General features: G+C 44.7%; 1 protein-coding gene across 1 annotated transcript; it reads left to right on the plus strand.

Annotated features, from left to right (window-relative positions):
- Positions 1 to 1,041: 1,041 nt before the first annotated feature.
- On the plus strand, positions 1,042 to 5,039 carry LOC121303848 (small nuclear ribonucleoprotein Sm D2). Its single transcript, XM_041234675.1, has 3 exons — positions 1,042 to 1,172; positions 2,344 to 2,523; positions 3,417 to 5,039. Coding segments are annotated over exons 1-3 (357 nt in total). The 5' UTR covers positions 1,042 to 1,170; the 3' UTR covers positions 3,592 to 5,039.
- Positions 5,040 to 18,351: the final 13,312 nt, after the last annotated feature.

An 18,351-nucleotide genomic window follows, 5' to 3' on the forward strand; every position in this document is an offset into this window, starting at 1 on the left:
TTGTGCAAACACACACACGGGTGACCAAGTGCACCCGTGCCCCCAAGGCCAGTGGCACAGGGCCGACACAGCCCGCCCCATGTGGAGGTAGTAGGACATCGGGAAACACACGAAACAGACACACACCACTGTGTGGTGTGACTGCCGGCGCCCCACAGTTTGTCCTCCACACACAGAAACACACCACTCCCCCCACACACACACAAACCTCCACATAGCACACACACAAAAGCCACACAACACACTTCACACAGAAACACACCACCCTGCCTCCACACACACACACACCCACCACACTTCCTACAGAAACACCATACTGCCACACCCATCCACACACTCCTAGCCCACTCCTGCCTTCAAACACACAGAAACACACCACACTCCCCTTCCCTCCTTCCTTCCTCCTCTACCCTCCCCCCTCCTCCTAGCCCTCTCCTGCCTTCAAACACACAGAAACACACCACTCTCCCCTTCCCTCCTTCCTTCCTCCTCTACCCTCCCCCCTCCTCCTAGCCCTCTCCTGCCTTCAAACACACAGAAACACACCACTCTCCCCTTCAGAAACACACCACCTTCCTCCTCTACCCTCCCACCCTCCTCCTCAGCCCTCTCCTGCCTTCAAACACACAGAAACACACCACTCTCCCCTTCCCTCCTTCCTTCCTCCTCTACCCTCCCCCCTCCTCCTAGCCCTCTCCTGCCTTCAAACACACAGAAACACACCACTCTCCCCTTCCCTCCTTCCTTCCTCCTCTACCCTCCCTCCTCCTCCTAGCCCTCTCCTGCCTTCAAACACACAGAAACACTCCACTCTCCACTTTGTCAACAGGTCTAGGTGTGAGGATTTAATCAAATGTTACAGTTCAATAAGAGTAAAAATGCATGCGGTTTATTAAGTGTTGTTATTTAAATATCCGTACGCCCTGCTCCTGGCTTCATTTGAGATATAACCGGAGCTAACAGATATCCGGACTGTCACGGTGAAACCGGGAGGCTTGACAAGCTGAAGAAAAGGGCGTCGGAAGTGCCGCCCTGTTTGCGTTGCGCTCCGGAAGCATTGCTTGGCGCCGGCCCGCATGTTCTCGCTGCTATAAGAGAGACAGCTCGGGGATCCACGGATAACTGAAAAAAATTACTTTAAAACACAATTAGCATCGCAGACCAGCAGAGATGTGAGTATACCCGGTTTCTGTTGGAGACCTCTGGGTTCAGGGGGCGTCGGTACTGTCTCGGACAGGCTCTCTTTGTGATGCGTCGCTGTTGCGGGTTTTTTTTTTTTTGTCCGGGTTTGTAAACCTCGCTTCGTTGATAAACGCCGGGTTTAACTTCGCAGCTGCTTCATTGCATTTGTAATATTCAAAGTGAACTGAACATGCGTGGATTTAGAGATCCGTGTTACTAACCATTGAAAACAAGCTCCCAGTGGTGTAGGCCGAGCCGGTTGCCAGGCGCTTTCCACTGTAGTGACCCAGCTCAGTACATGCAAATACATGCGAGGCTCTTGCAGAATACAACGCTGCTCGATGCAATGCGCTCCCGGTACTGAAGGTACAAAGTCCTGGTGAATAGAGAGCGTGTTCAGTGAGTCGGCGCCGATTCGTGGGTATCAGGAGCCCTGCTCATTTCTAAATACACGCTGCGTTTTACTCAATGTGTCTGGAGTACTGTACTAAAACAAGCAAGCTGCGGTTCTCCACAATTACCCCGCCGTGTAAAATGCATTGTTCTGTGCAGGGTACCAACGCGATTCAGATTGCAACAGGGTAACAAACAGCAGCACACAATACGTTTTTTATAGTAGCCTAATGTAGTTATGGAATAATTTTTGTTGGTGTTGTTCAAAAGACGTTTCTGTTTAATGTACTGGTTCTAAAAAGATTCCCGAGTTGATCCAAAATGACTTGTCCGCTTCCTCCCACAGTGTTTTATCGGCTGCAAATCAAACCAGCCAGTCCAGCAGGCCAAGCCTCTCAGTGTGTGTGTGTGTCAAGCCCCAATCTCTCGTTTTCTTTCAGGAGTCTCCTGAGCAAGCCCCAGTCTGAGATGACCCCTCTCTCTGTATTTCAGGAGTCTCCTGAGCAAGCCCCAGTCTGAGATGACCCTCTCTGTCTCTCTCTGTGTATTTCAGGAGTCTCCTCAACAAGCCCCAGTCTGAGATGACCCTCTCTGTCTCTCTCTGTGTATTTCAGGAGTCTCCTCAACAAGCCCCAGTCTGAGATGACCTCTCTCTGTGTATTTCAGGAGTCTCCTCAACAAGCCCCAGTCTGAGATGTGTATTTCAGGAGTCTCCTCAACAAGCCCCAGTCTGAGATGACCCTCTCTGTCTCTCTCTGTGTATTTCAGGAGTCTCCTCAACAAGCCCAAGTCTGAGATGAACCCAGAGGAGCTGCAGAAGCGTGAGGAGGAGGAGTTCAACACAGGCCCGCTGTCTGTGCTCACGCAGTCCGTCAAGAACAACACGCAGGTCCTCATCAACTGCCGCAACAACAAGAAACTGCTGGGGCGTGTCAAGGCCTTCGACAGGTAGGGGGCGCTAGCGCGGTCTCTCCTCTCTCGTGCGCTCTCTCTGCGTTGGTCAGTTTCTCTCGCTGTTGAAACCCTCTTTGTAATGAACCACGCTCCCAGATCACCTGGTGCAGCTCCTGCATTCTGGGGGGGGCGGTGCAGCTCCTGGGGGGGCGGTGCAGCTCCTGCATTCTGGGGGGCGGTGCAGCTCCTGCATTCTGGGGGGGGCGGTGCAGCTCCTGCATTCTGGAATGCTCTACCTTCTCTGTCAGGGATGCTGGGACTCTTAACTGTTTTTAATTCAAGATTGAAAATGTATTTTTACAGAATAGCTTTACTGTTTTAGTTTTCCTGTTTTACAATCAAAACTGCATTTTTTTTTTTTTTTTTTTTTTAAAATTTAATTTTAATTTGAGTTTGACTCAATTTTGTATCTCCTTTTAAATTTGTTTCAATAAATTTAATGGTATAATTCAGTTCTTATGTAACATTAAAATAAACCGTAACCACTAGAACTGAAGAGCTGTTTTTAGAAGCACAGGAAAACAAGACATTTCATACCTGGAAGCTGCAGAGGTGGTGGTAATGCAGGGGTAGAAATAAGACTCCTGCTGCGTGGCCCTTACTCACTCCAGGTTTTACTATGAGCTCATTTAACACCAATGTGTAATTATCAAGATCAGGTGTGTCTTAGTAAACTCCTAGTGAAACCAGGAATGGATCAAACCACAATGCAATGGTAGTTTATTTCAATCCCTGAGTTGTTTTTGAGTGCATTGCTCACCCTGCTGTCCAAAAGCAGACAACTTGAACCGAAGAGCACCTTCATTCAATAGCTGTGTAATGTAAGAACTTGAAGAGCTGAGCGGTGGTGTTGTGTGCTCACTGTCTCCCTCTGCCGGCCCCTGCAGGCACTGCAACATGGTCCTGGAGAATGTGAAAGAGATGTGGACCGAGGTGCCCAAGAGCGGGAAGGGCAAGAAGAAATCCAAGCCTGTCAACAAGGACCGCTACATCTCAAAGATGTTCCTGAGAGGAGACTCGGTCATCGTGGTGCTGAGGAACCCGCTCATCACAGGGAAATAACACGCCACCCACCCGACACACACACACACACACACACACACACACGCACCCCCTTCCCCCTCTCGCACAGCCAGGCTTGCAGCAGCACAAACCTGCAGGGTTACAGCAATGGAAATCCGATTCCTATTGCAGAGCAGTTTTGTATTATTAATTAGTCATTTAGCAGATGCTTTTATCTAAGACTAGGGGTTGAACTGTGCATCAAAACTGCTGCTGCAGAGTCACTTCCAATAGGACCTTGGTTCTACTACCAACTTGATTAGCTCCACTCCCAGTAAAACCAGGAGGGGATCAAACTGTTATGCAATGGGATTCTTTCTTCCATCCCTGTGTTAGTTTCTATCCCTGATTCAGACTGAGCTCTCTCATATAACCTGCATGCTGACTCCCAGCTGAGGGACTGTAGAGCTGATTGGAGGAATTCACTGTTGAAACAGCTGCTCCCGTCCGCTGCTCTCCACAGAGACTCACTTTCTCAACAGTACAAACCACCTGATCGCCACTCACTATTTTAATGTGTTTGTGTTGGGGAGCAGCAGTGGGTGTTAAGGGGGTACAGCTTTGTGGAGCGCAGCAGTCCACACACACACACACACACACATGGAAGCAGCTGTTTCAATTGGAGTGGCAGCACAGACGACAGCATCGCCCCTGTCCTGGGTGTGGGGAGGACGCGCAGTCTGAGAGATCGTTTTGTGCTGCTCTACCCTTCTAGCTCCATTTTAAAACCCCCAATATGGATGTAGTTGTTTCCTGTTAGTTAACATTAAGCGTTTTTTTTTTTATTCTTTGGGAATAGACCCTGTGCTCCGTTCTCCGGTTGCCAGAGCTGTGTGAGCCCTGATTTATTACACGTTTTGAAATCTCTGCTTTCAGCGAGTCTGTTTCAGCTTTCCTCCTGGTCCCTAACCCTGGGGGCTGTGCGTTCACACAACACGTTCTATAGAGCGTGTGCCAACTGCAGAAAAGGGCACTAAATTTTATTGATCACATCACAAAGCACTCAAATCTGCAATCATTGGACACGACACTGCTCCAGACAGCACTCAGACCTGTGTGTGTTAAGTGTTTGAGAAACCCAGTCCTGTATTGAATGAGTGTCTCACCCCTTGACAGAGGCAGTGTTTGTGAGGGGAAAATGCAGATATCCTACAACACAGGCTGTACTAGCATAGGGGATCCCAGTTAATCCATACTGTCTGTCTGGTTTGTGATCATCACAGACCCATTGTGCACACACACACCCCCCCTCTGGTTATTCCCAGCAATAGAAAGGGTTCCTGGATAGTGTCTCAAACTGCTATGCAGCAGAATGCCCGCGTGTCTGGGATGAATTCGCCTGAGTACATTTTTTTAAGCTCAATACCTGTGAGTGATTGCTTGTTTTTTATTGTTCAATTTTGTACAACAGCAAAATAAAAACGAAACTCTACTCAATACCTCTATAACAGCGACTGTTTGTGGATTGTTTTTTCCTGTGCGCAGAGGCACTGCTGTCACAGAGGTTATTAATCTGTTTTATTGGAGGGAATGTTTGGGAGGTAGGACGAGAGGAGTCATAAAGGTGCTTTATTTTTGAAGCAGGAAGTGTAGATTTTTATCACTAGTTTGATATTTGATATGTGGTGTCTGGATTCAGCCTTCCATGCAACAGCCTTCATGGTAGCTGCAGGCAGTGTGATGTGTTTCCATTAGAGAGAGGGGAGGATGCTGGTAAAACCAGCGCCCTGTTGCAGTGGAATTTGTTTTTTTTTTATACTGTGAGTGACATGTTTTTCAATGTTGAAACTGTCGATTTTGGCTTTTTTGTTTCTAATTAAAAAAAGTGGACTCAAGTTGTGAAGGTGCTGTCTTCATTCAGAGCAGTGTATTGCTGTTAACAGCCCCTGTGGTATTTGGAGAGGGGTATCTGGTCTATCTGCTCCTGCCCTTATTGTCAGGGTCTCTGATACAATCCAGTGTCTCGCAAGCACTTTTTTAAAGTTTCAGTTAAAGAACTTCAGTGTGTTAGCCTCACAAGGTGGAACTGGCATTAGAAAACGGAAAGATGTTAAAATAAGCAAAACTGCAAAAGCGGGCCAGCACGGTATTCGATACACCCAGGAAAATAAGAATGAGCCAACAGACAGGTTCTGCACGTACACCCCTAGAGTAGTTCCTGTAAAGGAAGAAACAGCTTCCATGGGAATATTTCATTTTTGGGCGTCCCTTGCAGGTGAAATTCTCATCTGACAGCCCCTGGTCTTTTTACACCAGTGATGATCAGTAATACCTGTCTGCTGAACATTGCTGCTGCGCTGAAGCTGCAGTGTCGTCATTTCAAAGAGTTCAGAGCTCCAACAAAATAGAATTTATTGATGCAAGAAGCCGGGATTAAATTCTGGATTTTGTTCATCTGTAAAAGACTTGAAAAACTGAGTCAACCAGGCTGTCCTTAACCCCCCCGTGGTTCTGCAGAAACAAGTCAACTGTGATGTATGTATGTATTCATGCACATGTGACTGCCTCCACTATAGAACATAAGAAAATCTCCCAACAAGAGCCAGGCTCCGAGGAACTGATTTGCAAAGCTGGGTCTAAAAGGGTTCCAGAGATTCTGTGTTAAGAACATGACTGGGCCGGCAGAGATCGCATTTTGGCCTGTAATTATGAGTACAGTGCACATGGCTTCCGGTTCATGAATCGAGGAAAATGGACCAGTGTGCCAAAAAGCTGCAAAAACTAATTTACAAACCAATTATAATTCAGTTTTAGCGTTGCTGTGACCACATCGTAACAGCTTGGTTGCAGGGTTCTTTGTGAAAAAATGAGTATCATTTGTATCCATACAATTTGAAATCTTAATAGTATTTCCATTTGTTGATCAGCCCATAAATGAGTGCATACTAAATGGATGAAGGCTTTGCTTAGCCATTTTCTTTTGAGAGACGTGGGCTGCCTTCGTTTACCCTGCAGTTAGAAACACAGTGAAAATAAAGCCATCATGATGTAAAATATATAAATAATATATATTGGGCCGGGCCAGTAAAAACACTAGCTCAGTGGCCCAAGGGACCAGTAGTTGAAAAGCTAAACGTAGACTGCTGGCTCTGATTGGACTTTAAAGCTTCTCCCTGATTGGACGATCAGGCTGCTCCTGTGTCCGGCTCCTCCTATCCCAGCTCCCTGCTGTCATCACTCACTTTGTTTGAACAAGTGAAATACTTGATTTCCAGACACTGTGGGGGAGAGTGGGGGGAGGGGGGGACTACAAGCACTGTAACTGTCTTTACATTATTGGGTCAAATTTCACTTTGAATCAGTTTAAAAAAAAAAAAAAAAAAAGTGTATCAAATATCTGAAAGAGCTTGAAAAATTCCTTAGTTTTGTAATAAAAATCCTGGTGGTTTTGAAAGGTTGAGTTAGAGGTTGATCTCCACCACTGCCCTGATTCTTGTGAAGTGTGCAGGGGAGGAGCAATCATTGCAAAGCACAGAGTTATGGTAAAGCATGCAAAAAAAAAAGTAAACTATCCATATAGGAAAGCTGATAACCAGCATGTGTAGAACATTATAGAATAAGAAATATTTAATCACAGTTTGATTGGTGCAGGATAACCTTGGGAAAAGCACCAGGGTAAACTTAGCATAGCGCAGAGATGTCCAACTGAATGTCGATTCATATACATTACTAATCAGAGGAAAAAACAAGGACCATAGAACAAGTTTTACTGACTTCAATAAACAGCTGAAGAGAGAAAGAAGAGACACGCTTGTGCCAGTGTAAACACATCTTCAGTTTATTTACAGCCTCTGCACTCGCTTCTACCAAAGCCTGGCCTGTCTAGTCTTACCAAACCCAACAGGAGTCTGGAGTGAATGGGGCGCTAGGGAGCTCAGAGCCGCACAGAATCGAGAGATATCTCTTACAGCCCTGGGATAGGGAATAGCAACAAGGTGAAAGATGTGAGAAAGCAATACTCTGTCCAGTCCTTCATCAACTGAATATAGCAGACACATCTGGCTAGCTTGATAGTCCTGATGAATACTAGGCTTGGATTATCTTACTCACAATAACATTAGTGAGTCCAAGACTAGTGATAATCAGAGGGTGTGAAACCAGCCGCTCATAAAATAAAGAAAGCCACGTCGAATTGAAACAGCTTCAGTTCAATTGAGAAGCGATGAACACCGATCTGTGTGTTTATGTATAGATAAGTACATCAGTGTGTGTGTGTGTCTATATATATATATATAATATATATATATATATATATACAGGATGGTTTGTACTTTGCGCAACATTGTGAGAGCATTGCAGAAACTGGAGGGAGTGTGGAGGACATAGAAAGATACTGGAGGGATGAGGAGGACATGCAGAGAAAAATGAGGGAGTGTGGAGCAGGACATGCAAAGAGATACTGGAGGGAGTGTGGAGCAGGACATGCAAAGAGATACTGGATGGAGTGTGGAGCTGGACATGCAAAGAGATACTAGAGGGAGTGTGGAGCTGGACATGCAAAGAGATACTGGACGGAGTGTGGAGCTGGACATGCAAAGAGGTACTGGAGGGAGTGTGGAGAGGACATGCAAAGAGATACTGGAGGGAGTGTGGAGCTGGACATGCAAAGAGATACTGGACGGAGTGTGGAGCTGGACATGCAAAGAGATACTGGACGGAGTGTGGAGCTGGACATGCAAAGAGATACTGGACGGAGTGTGGAGCTGGACATGCAAAGAGATACTGGACGAAGTGTGGAGCTGGACATGCAAAGAGATACTGGACGGAGTGTGGAGCTGGACATGCAAAGAGATACTGGACGGAGTGTGGAGCTGGACATGCAAAGAGATACTGGACGGAGTGTGGAGCTGGACATGCAAAGAGATACTGGACGGAGTGTGGAGCTGGACATGCAAAGAGATACTGGACGGAGTGTGGAGCTGGACATGCAAAGAGATACTGGACGAAGTGTGGAGCTGGACATGCAAAGAGATACTGGACGGAGTGTGGAGCTGGACATGCAAAGGGAAGCTTTTGAACACCATGGGGCGCTTCAATAATGTCAAAACAACGAAGAAACAAAGCAAGAAACAATGATGCTGTCTTTAGTAGACTGATAGTTGATCTTCTCTACACAAGCAATTCCAATACTGACACAGCAGGGCAGGGCAGGGGGGATATGGAAGAGGGAGGGGGTGTTAGCTGTGTAGTGTTACCCCTTGGGGGGGATATAAATCCTCTTTCCTCTCGCTCCTGAAATTCAATCTCTCTCCCTCTCTCACAGGAATATTCGTGACAGATTTCTGCCTCCTAAAGAAGCAGGTGAGCAGACAGGTCAGCCTGAGAAGACAGCACAGGTGTGGAGAGATGCACAGCACATTCAACGCCAAGGAATGCTATTGGGTTTTTCCCAGATCTCATTCTGGAATCTGGAATTCACTCAATCCCTCCGTATCTACTACACTCCCAATAGTGCTGAATTGAGAAACACTAAAATGAACTCAAATTCAATGGCAAACGTTTCCACTAGATGTCTTTTTTGAAGCCTCTTAGTTGAAGCGATTATCATTGAATTTGTGTTTCTTTTAGTATTTCATCGACACAATGAGGGGCGAATCTCTCTGTTCCAAACCCAGAATCTCTGTTCCAATCCCACACAGAATCTCTCTGTTCCAATCCCAGAATCCACAGAATCTCTCTGTTCCAATCCCAGAACCCACAGAATCTCTCTGTTCCAATCCCAGAACCCACAGAATCTCTCTGTTCCAATCCCACACAGAATCTCTCTGTTCCAATCCCACACAGAATCTCTCTGTTCCAATCCCAGAACCCACAGAATCTCTCTGTTCCAATCCTACACAGAATCTCTCTGTTCCAATCCCACACAGAATCTCTCTGTTCCAATCCCACACAGAATCTCTCTGTTCCAGTCCCACACAGAATCTCTCTGTTCCAATCCCACACAGAATCTCTCTGTTCCAATCCCACACAGAATCTCTCTGTTCCAATCCCACACAGAATCTCTCTGTTCCAATCCCAGAACCCACAGAATCTCTCTGTTCCAATCCTACACAGAATCTCTCTGTTCCAATCCCACACAGAATCTCTCTGTTCCAATCCCACACAGAATCTCTCTGTTCCAGTCCCACACAGAATCTCTCTGTTCCAATCCCACACAGAATCTCTCTGTTCCAATCCCACACAGAATCTCTCTGTTCCAATCCCACACAGAATCTCTCTGTTCCAGTCCCACACAGAATCTCTCTGTTCCAATCCCACACAGAATCTCTCTGTTCCAATCCCACACAGAATCTCTCTGTTCCAATCTCACACAGAATCTCTCTGTTCCAGTCCCACACAGAATCTCTCTGTTCCAATCCCACACAGAATCTCTCTGTTCCAATCCCACACAGAATCTCTCTGTTCCAATCCCAGAACCCACAGAATCTCTCTGTTCCAATCCCACACAGAATCTCTCTGTTCCAATCCCACGTCACCTCGTTGATAACCCCTCACCCTCCCCAGGCTGTCACTGTGCTTCATTACACTGCTCTGTGCTTTTACTGTGGGGCACTTTGTAAGGGTTAGTTTACCTTGGTTTGTTTTTGAATATGTATTGCCATGCCTCTCTGTGCTTTACAGTGCTTGCCTGTGCTTTCATGTGCTTTCACTATGGTTTATTACACTTTACTGTACTTTACTGTGGAGCTGTTCTCTAAGGGGGGTTTGAAAACTATCCAACGCACTGTTAGCTTCAGATCTCCTCTAATCCAGCCCTCTGATAGCAGATCTATACAGAGAGCAGGTTTATTTTCAAACACGGGGAGTTTGGAAGAGAGGATTGATTTACAGCATCGAGTCAACGGATCTGATTTCAATATCTCTGCAATGACACTGAAACACACACAGACACACACACAGACACACACACGGACACACGCAGACATACACACACACACGGACACACACACGGACACACAGACACACACACACACACACACACACACACACACACACACACACACACACACACACACACACACACACACAGACACAGAGACACACACAGACTCCCACGTTTGCTGTAAACTGCACAACCAACCCCTTGCCTTTAAACAAGCCCTCTGGTAAACTGCACAGCACTAACTAAAACATTCAAGAAAAATGCAAATAAAATGTGGACTGGTCACTCTGTGCGTTCACATTTTAATTAAATCAGCTAAACTAAGACTCAGTGTTGGTATTAATGTGAGTCCCTTGACTGGTTTGTACACCTCGCTTTCACTGTAAGCTACCCCCCCCCTCTCCCCCTCGCTAAACAACCCCAACACCTCGCCAGTGTTTTTACAGAGTACTCAGAACCCGACACTTCAAAGCACCGCTCTTAAAAACAAATTTACTTAAAGTATTAATTACAGGCGAGTCCGGTCGATAGCGGCAACAAACTGCCGTTTAAAAGGGCGCTGAATTATTGATGAGGCCAGATGTGCTGACAGAGCTTAATCACTGTGATAGGGGGAGAGGGAGAGGGGAGGGGGAGAGGAGAGATGAGAGAGGGCGAGAGGAGAGGTAGAGGAGAGAGGGGCGAGAGGATGGAAAGGAGAGAGCAGAGAGGAAGAGAGGGAGAGAGGATACAGGGGAGAGAAGGGGGAGAGGAGAGAGAGGAGGGGAGAGGAGAGAGGGCAGGGGAAGGGAGGTGGAAAGGAGACAGGGGAGAGAAGGGGAGAGGAGAGAGGGGCGAGGGCAGAAGGGAGGGGAAGAAGAGAGAGGAGAGGGGGTAGAGGCGAGAGTGCAGAGTGGAGCCCAATCAAATTTATAATTTACTGTCTAATCTGCTTAACACTAAGTAATCGTAGCTCACAAAATAATTCCATTAATCTCACCTGTTTTGTACTTCCGTTAGCTACACTAGTCTCAAATGTGCAGATTTCCAACAAAACAATGTGCTTCTGAAAGACTGCAGGGCTGATTCTGAGGAAGCATTCTCAGTGCTTCACCTGCGGCTGGCAGTGCACTGCGCAATGCTAATATTCTTCCCCTCCTCAACGCAAGAACAATTGTGAAAAATATGTGTTTATTTTTCTTTCTCTGCCTTTCGTTCATGCCATTTTACTGTGACATAGTTGCAGCCAATTAGTTTATGTTTTTATTTTTATGAATATATATAAGAATGCCAAACCAGTCTGCATCGTTTCTGTTGGAGCTGAGTGAAGCACAGAAGTCCTGTGGAGCGTAAATCGGCGGGTCACGTGTTTGTTAACCGTTATTCGTGTTTTTTGTAAAGGTGAATGAAATAACGTTATTATTTGAGGACAACGATAATGGTAAATCGTTATCTTATTTTGGTCTTAAAAAATCGCACCCCAACCGCCAACAAATTTGACATGAACGGCAGGTCCCTTTGACCAATTTTGTGCGCACTCACACACCTGTCGGGCGGGGCAGGCAGCGGCACGGCTCTGAGAACCGAGACCGGGCAGAGCCGCTGGATCGACTGTCAGTACTGCGCGGAAACAAATGAAAAGCAGCCCCGTGAAAGAGCCTCTGACGCCGGCGGGGCCGCGGCGAGCTGCAGCGGTGTGCGTGTGACCCGGGTTCACAGTGGGCTTGTCACACTGGGGTGATTCATATCCGAAGTGTGCGCGTCTCTGAGTCTCGCTGCAGGGCCCGGACCCGCCAGGGAACTAGTAAAGCATAAAATACTAAATATCACTTCAGTTACACCACGTTTGACACTGACTCGATTATTTTAACATGGCTCTGCCTTACCTCTTCAGGGTAGTTTTTATTTCATAAACTGTATCAGGGATAGAAATAAGGATGCATGCCAGTTTCATGCGCTCCAGGTTTTCACTATACCAGCTCGATTAGCCACAGTGTGTACAGGTAACACACTCAGGTGTGTCTGAGTACATTCATAGTAACGGAATGGATCAAACTGCTGTGCAATGGGAGTCATTTGTCCATCCCAGTGTATTCAAGCATTTGTTTGTTTCTGACTCTTATAACTTCTGAACACCTTGATATCTGGACGATTATCAAAGGGCTCCCCCAAAACACCCCCAAGACCCGACTAATAGATCTATGAGCATGTTTGATTGCAAGAGCAAGGCCAGGTGCGAGTCTAATGCGATAAAGCAAAATTCGTAGCTTATTATTATTATTATTATTATTATTATTATTATTATTATTATTATTATTATTAATATTATATTAAATGCATATATATATATATATATATATATATATATATATATACACACACCACACACACACCACACACACACACACACACACATATATATATAATATATATATATATATATATATATATATATACACCCACAACACACACACACACACACATATATAATATATATATTATATATATATATATATATATATATATTGATTATTATTTAGGGCGCGATCAGATCTAATATATATACTGTTTTAAGAACCCAACAGCCACAGCAGAATCAGTTTTATTATCAGCAGGTCCAATTCTACACTAACAGAGTATTTTACCCGTAACATACTTCCATTCACTGCAGAGGTCTCACTTGTGCAGTGTAGAATGAAACACATTATATAGCAAGCATGCCTTTTCATGTTACAGACATGGCCTCTGGTATCACACTGCGCTGAAGGAACTGGCTGCTGAGGGACTCGGATTATGTTACTGTGTTACCCTTTATGATTCTAAACAGCAACACACACACACACTGTGTCTTAGTGTATCGGTGTGTCAGTGTGCGTGTGTGTGTCACAGTGTGACTGTGCATGTCTCTGTGTGTGTGTCTCAATGTGAGTGTGTCTCAGTGTGAGTGTGTCTCAATGTGAGTGTGTCTCAGTGTGTGTATTTCAATGTGAGTGTGTCTCAGTGTGTGTGCGCGCGCTCTCCCCAGACAGACACTCTCTCACAGGAGATCCGATACACGCTATCCCACAATCCCCGGCAATGGTGTCATGTTTGCGGGGTTGGTAGGTCGTGTTGATGTTTTGTAGATGTGAAGGTGTGAGCCATATATCATCAGAGTCGACAAGACAGCGACATATAAACGCCTCAGGAACCACACCTCTGTGTCCTCATTAAACACAGTCTGGAAATACCAGCCAACTCCTTCCAATGTAACTGAATACACTGTAGATCTAGCAGGGTGCACAGCACTGTCACACACAGATATAATACACTGTAGATCTAGCAGGGTGTACAGCACTGTCACACACAGATATAATACACTGTAGATCTAGCAGGGTGGACAGCACTGTCACACACAGATATAATACACTGTAGATCTAGCAGGGTGCACAGCACTGTCACACACAGATATAATACACTGTAGATCTAGCAGGGTGCACAGCACTGTCACACACAGATATAATACACTGTAGATCTAGCAGGGTGCACAGCACTGTCACACACAGATATAATACACTGTAGATCTAGCAGGGTGCACAGCACTGTCACACACAGATATAATACACTGTAGATCTAGCAGAGTACACAGCACTGTCACACACAGATATAATACACTGTAGATCTAGCAGGGTGCACAGCGTTGTCACACACAGATATAATACACTGTATATCTAGCAGGGTGCACAGCACTGTCACACACAGATATAATACACTGTAGATCTAGCAGGGTGCACAGCACTGTCACACACAGATATAATACACTAGATCTAGCAGCGTGCACAGCGTTGTCACACACAGATACAGCACACAGCAGGCATGGCCAGCACAACTGGATTATATAGACACCATGGTGGGTAGCCGCTGTAGTTCTGTACAGGGTTTTATATTAGTGTTATATAGTGTGGTCCCGCCAACATTGTCCTGTGTACAACACAGTACAGCAAAGCTCTGCCCAGCATACAGCAGGCAATGCCAGCGCACTAGATAACTTTTTATAGACACCATGTTGTAGTGTGGTCATGCAAGCATATGAAGAGAACTGCTTATTCAGTTCTGATGAAGCCTGGTAATGACATTCTTCAGCTAATTTCATTTTGAACTGTCATACGCCTGCTTCAACGTTGCCTAATCAGTCGGGCATTTTACATCAACCACAAGTGTGTACTACACTTGGCAGGTATAACTCCATAGGGTGCAACACGCCTTGAAGACAGAAACACACAAATACAAAAAAAGTCTCTCACATACTTCGTAAAACAAACAAACAAGTAATACAAAAACGTCTAAGTGCCATAAATGAAGAGGCGCGTGTCACTCGTTTGAATACTGAGTCAGGCTGTGTTTGCAGACTCCAACTGAAGAAGCATTGCCATGCTACCCCTCCTCTGAGACAACTGCAATGACATCATGTTGAGTCTCTTCCTGCTCTCAGAGACGTGTTACCAAAAGCCTCATCTTACAGGTTATTATTACCAGGAGAGTCTGAACAGACTGATATTATAAACCACATCCCCATTGGAACCCAGCAGCTACACTTACAATGCAGCTGAGAGTGTAGCTCTCACACTCAGAGTCTCAATGACACTTTTCAACCACAGCTGCTTCTATAGAAACAGAATGAGTGCATTCATGACAGGTTTTCTTTTTTTTTTAGATTTACTGAATTAGAATTAGTTTCTAAGGGCACTTTCACACCTGGTTCCCTGCACTTCCCAAACGCGCTTTGCTCTCTTGCTGACTGCTAGAGCCAATGTTCTCTCTGCTTTTCCATCACATTATAGGCTGCGTGATGTGTTGTCCGGTTTCTTTTAGTTTGTTTGGTGATTACAACATCAATTCATTGCCGAATAGGGCAGGCATTGAGGCTGGTGTTTAGAAGACGTTTCAAGAAAAGTCAAATATAGATGAGAATAACGGTAACACTTTATATTAAGATGCTGCTTATTAATATTGTATAAATGTTTTATAAATATATAATAGATGCTTAATAACTATGTTATAGAGTATTAATAAAGCATTATAGGTGGTTTATAACCATGCAATTGCCATAGACAGAATTATAAAACTGAAATTCCATCTATAAGAACATAAGAACATAAGAAAGTTTACAAACGAGAGGAGGCCATTCGGCCCATCTTGCTCGTTTGGTTGTTAGTAGCTTATTGATCCCAAAATCTCATCAAGCAGCTTCTTGAAGGATCCCAGGGTGTCAGCTTCAACAACATTACTGGGGAGTTGATTCCAGACCCTCACAATTCTCTGTGTAAAAAAGTGTCTCCTATTTTCTGTTCTGAATGCCCCTTTTTCTAAACTCCATTTGTGACCCCTGGTCCTTGTTTCTTTTTTCAGGCTGAAAAAGTCCCTTGGGTCGACACTGTCAATACCTTTTAGAATTTTGAATGCTTGAATTAGGTCGCCACGTAGTCTTCTTTGTTCAAGACTGAACAGATTCAATTCTTTTAGCCTGTCTGCATATGACATGCCTTTTAAGCCCAGAATAATTCTGGTCGCTCTTCTTTGCACTCTTTCTAGAGCAGCAATATCTTTTTTATAGCGAGGTGACCAGAACTGAACACAATATTCAAGATGAGGTCTTACAAGTGCATTGTACAGTTTTAACATTACTTCCCTTGATTTAAATTCAACACTTTTCACAATGTATCCGAGTATCTTGTTAGCCTTTTTTATAGCTTCCCCACATTGTCTAGATGAAGACATTTCTGAGTCAACAAAAACTCCTAGGTCTTTTTCATAGATTCCTTCTCCAATTTCAATATCTCCCATATGATATTTATAATGTACATTTTTATTTCCTGCGTGCAGTACCTTACACTTTTCTCTATTAAATGTCATTTGCCATGTATCTGCCCAGTTCTGAATGGCTATTGCATGATTATAAATTATCTATAATGCTTTATTAATAATCTATAACATAGTTATTAAGCACCTATTATACATCAATAAACATTAATAAGCAGCAACCTAATATAACGTGTTACCAGAATAGGAATAATAATAATAATAATAATAATAATAATAATAATAATGGCTTGGAGCTGGATTACTAAGCTCAGGTGTCGACACGCTGTAGATTGAGCAGTGTGGCACTTTGTCTCACATACTGTTTTCCCTGTGAGTGTATATTATTATAATTAGAATGATTGTTCCTGTTGGTTTTTTTTGTGACAGTTTTGCTATATGTTTAAAGAACACGCATGTTTCAGTGGTAAATCTCAAACACTGGTATTAATTATTAACGTCATTTCATTGCCTAGCCCGGGCTGCACCAGTTTATAAATCAGCCCATGGTTTTTATGTGTTTGTGATGTGCTGTGTAGATGTGAAGTTATGGCGTTCTTGTCTGTGTGTGTCTGTCACTGTATTGTGTTTTGACAAGCCCTGCTGAAGTACATCACTTCCACAATTTGCCTTGCTGTTGGGAACGGTTCGTTTCCAAGTGATCTCGGCTCACTAGTTTGGATTCGCATCCTGGTGCGATGGTGTAGTTCTCAGAGGATTCACACAGAACCTCAAGCGAAATGAACCGCACTTCAATCCGCATCAGAGGATCAAACAAACTCCGATCTGATTGAGATCAGTCGATTCAATGGGACATTATCAAGCAAAAATCATCCCATAGGAATGGGCCAGTAGGCACCTACTAACCTGCCAACAGCTAGAGTCTGTCCGGATCAAGCACTTTAATGGACATCGGATGTAGTGGCCACTAGAGGGCGCTAAAGAAGCAGTGTTGAAATAATAGTAAAAATGACTTTAATAGTAACACAGTTAGGTTTAGGGGTAGAGATTAGGCTAGTTGTAGACATTAGGGTTAGGGGTAGGGGGTAGATTTAGGGGTTAGTAGGCTAGTGGGTGCCTACTGGCTCATTCCTATGGGATGATTTTTGCTTGATAAGGTCCCATTCAATCGACTGATCTCAATTAGATCAGCTGAAATGAAGTAGGTGTGACAGTGCCCTAAGTGTACAGTGGCTGCCTCTTATTAAGTTGAGGGTGTACTTTTTCTTGCACTCATTGTGCAACTGTTACAGCAAGAGAGTGCGGAAGAATGGAATGCACTTTGAACCTGATCAGAGGGAGCCACCAGACACTTAGAAACAACTAGAAAATAAACAAGCATTAAGCAACTGTTTACGCTGGTAGTTTCAGTAACGCTGATGAAGCACTAGAGCCCAAACGCTGCTCTGCTTGACTCAGTTTAGTTTCAGTAACGCTGATGAAGCACTAGAGCCCAAACGCTGCTCTGCTTGACTCAGTTTAGTTTCAGTAACGCTGATGAAGCACTAGAGCCCAAACGCTGCTCTGCTTGACTCAGTTTAGTTTCAATAACACTGATGAAGGCACTAGAGCCCAAACGCTGCTCTGCTTGACTCAGTTTAGTTTCAGTAACACTGATGAAGCACTAGAGCCCAAACGCTGCTCTGCTTGACTCAGTTTAGTTTCAGTAACACTGATGAAGCACTAGAGCCCAAACGCTGCTCTGCTTGACTCAGTTTAGTTTCAGTAACGCTGATGAAGCACTAGGGCCCAAACGCTGCTCTGCTTGACTCAGTTTAGTTTCAGTAACACTGATGAAGCACTAGGGCCCAAACGCTGCTCTGCTTGACTCAGTTTAGTTTCAGTAACACTGATGAAGCACTAGGGCCCAAACGCTGGTCTGCTTCAATCAGTTTAGTTTCAGTAACACTGATGAAGGCGTGGGTAACGTTTGTTTTTAATGTCTAAAAAGAGAGAGGAACGCAGTGTGTGTGTGTGTGTGTGTGTGTGTGTGTGTGTGTGTGTTCGTGTGTGTGTGTGTGTGTGTGAAAAGGTGACTGTTTGCAGCTGGCAGTGTCAGG

This window comes from Polyodon spathula, chromosome 35 (assembly GCF_017654505.1).
Source record: "Polyodon spathula isolate WHYD16114869_AA chromosome 35, ASM1765450v1, whole genome shotgun sequence".
NCBI lineage: Eukaryota > Metazoa > Chordata > Actinopteri > Acipenseriformes > Polyodontidae > Polyodon > Polyodon spathula.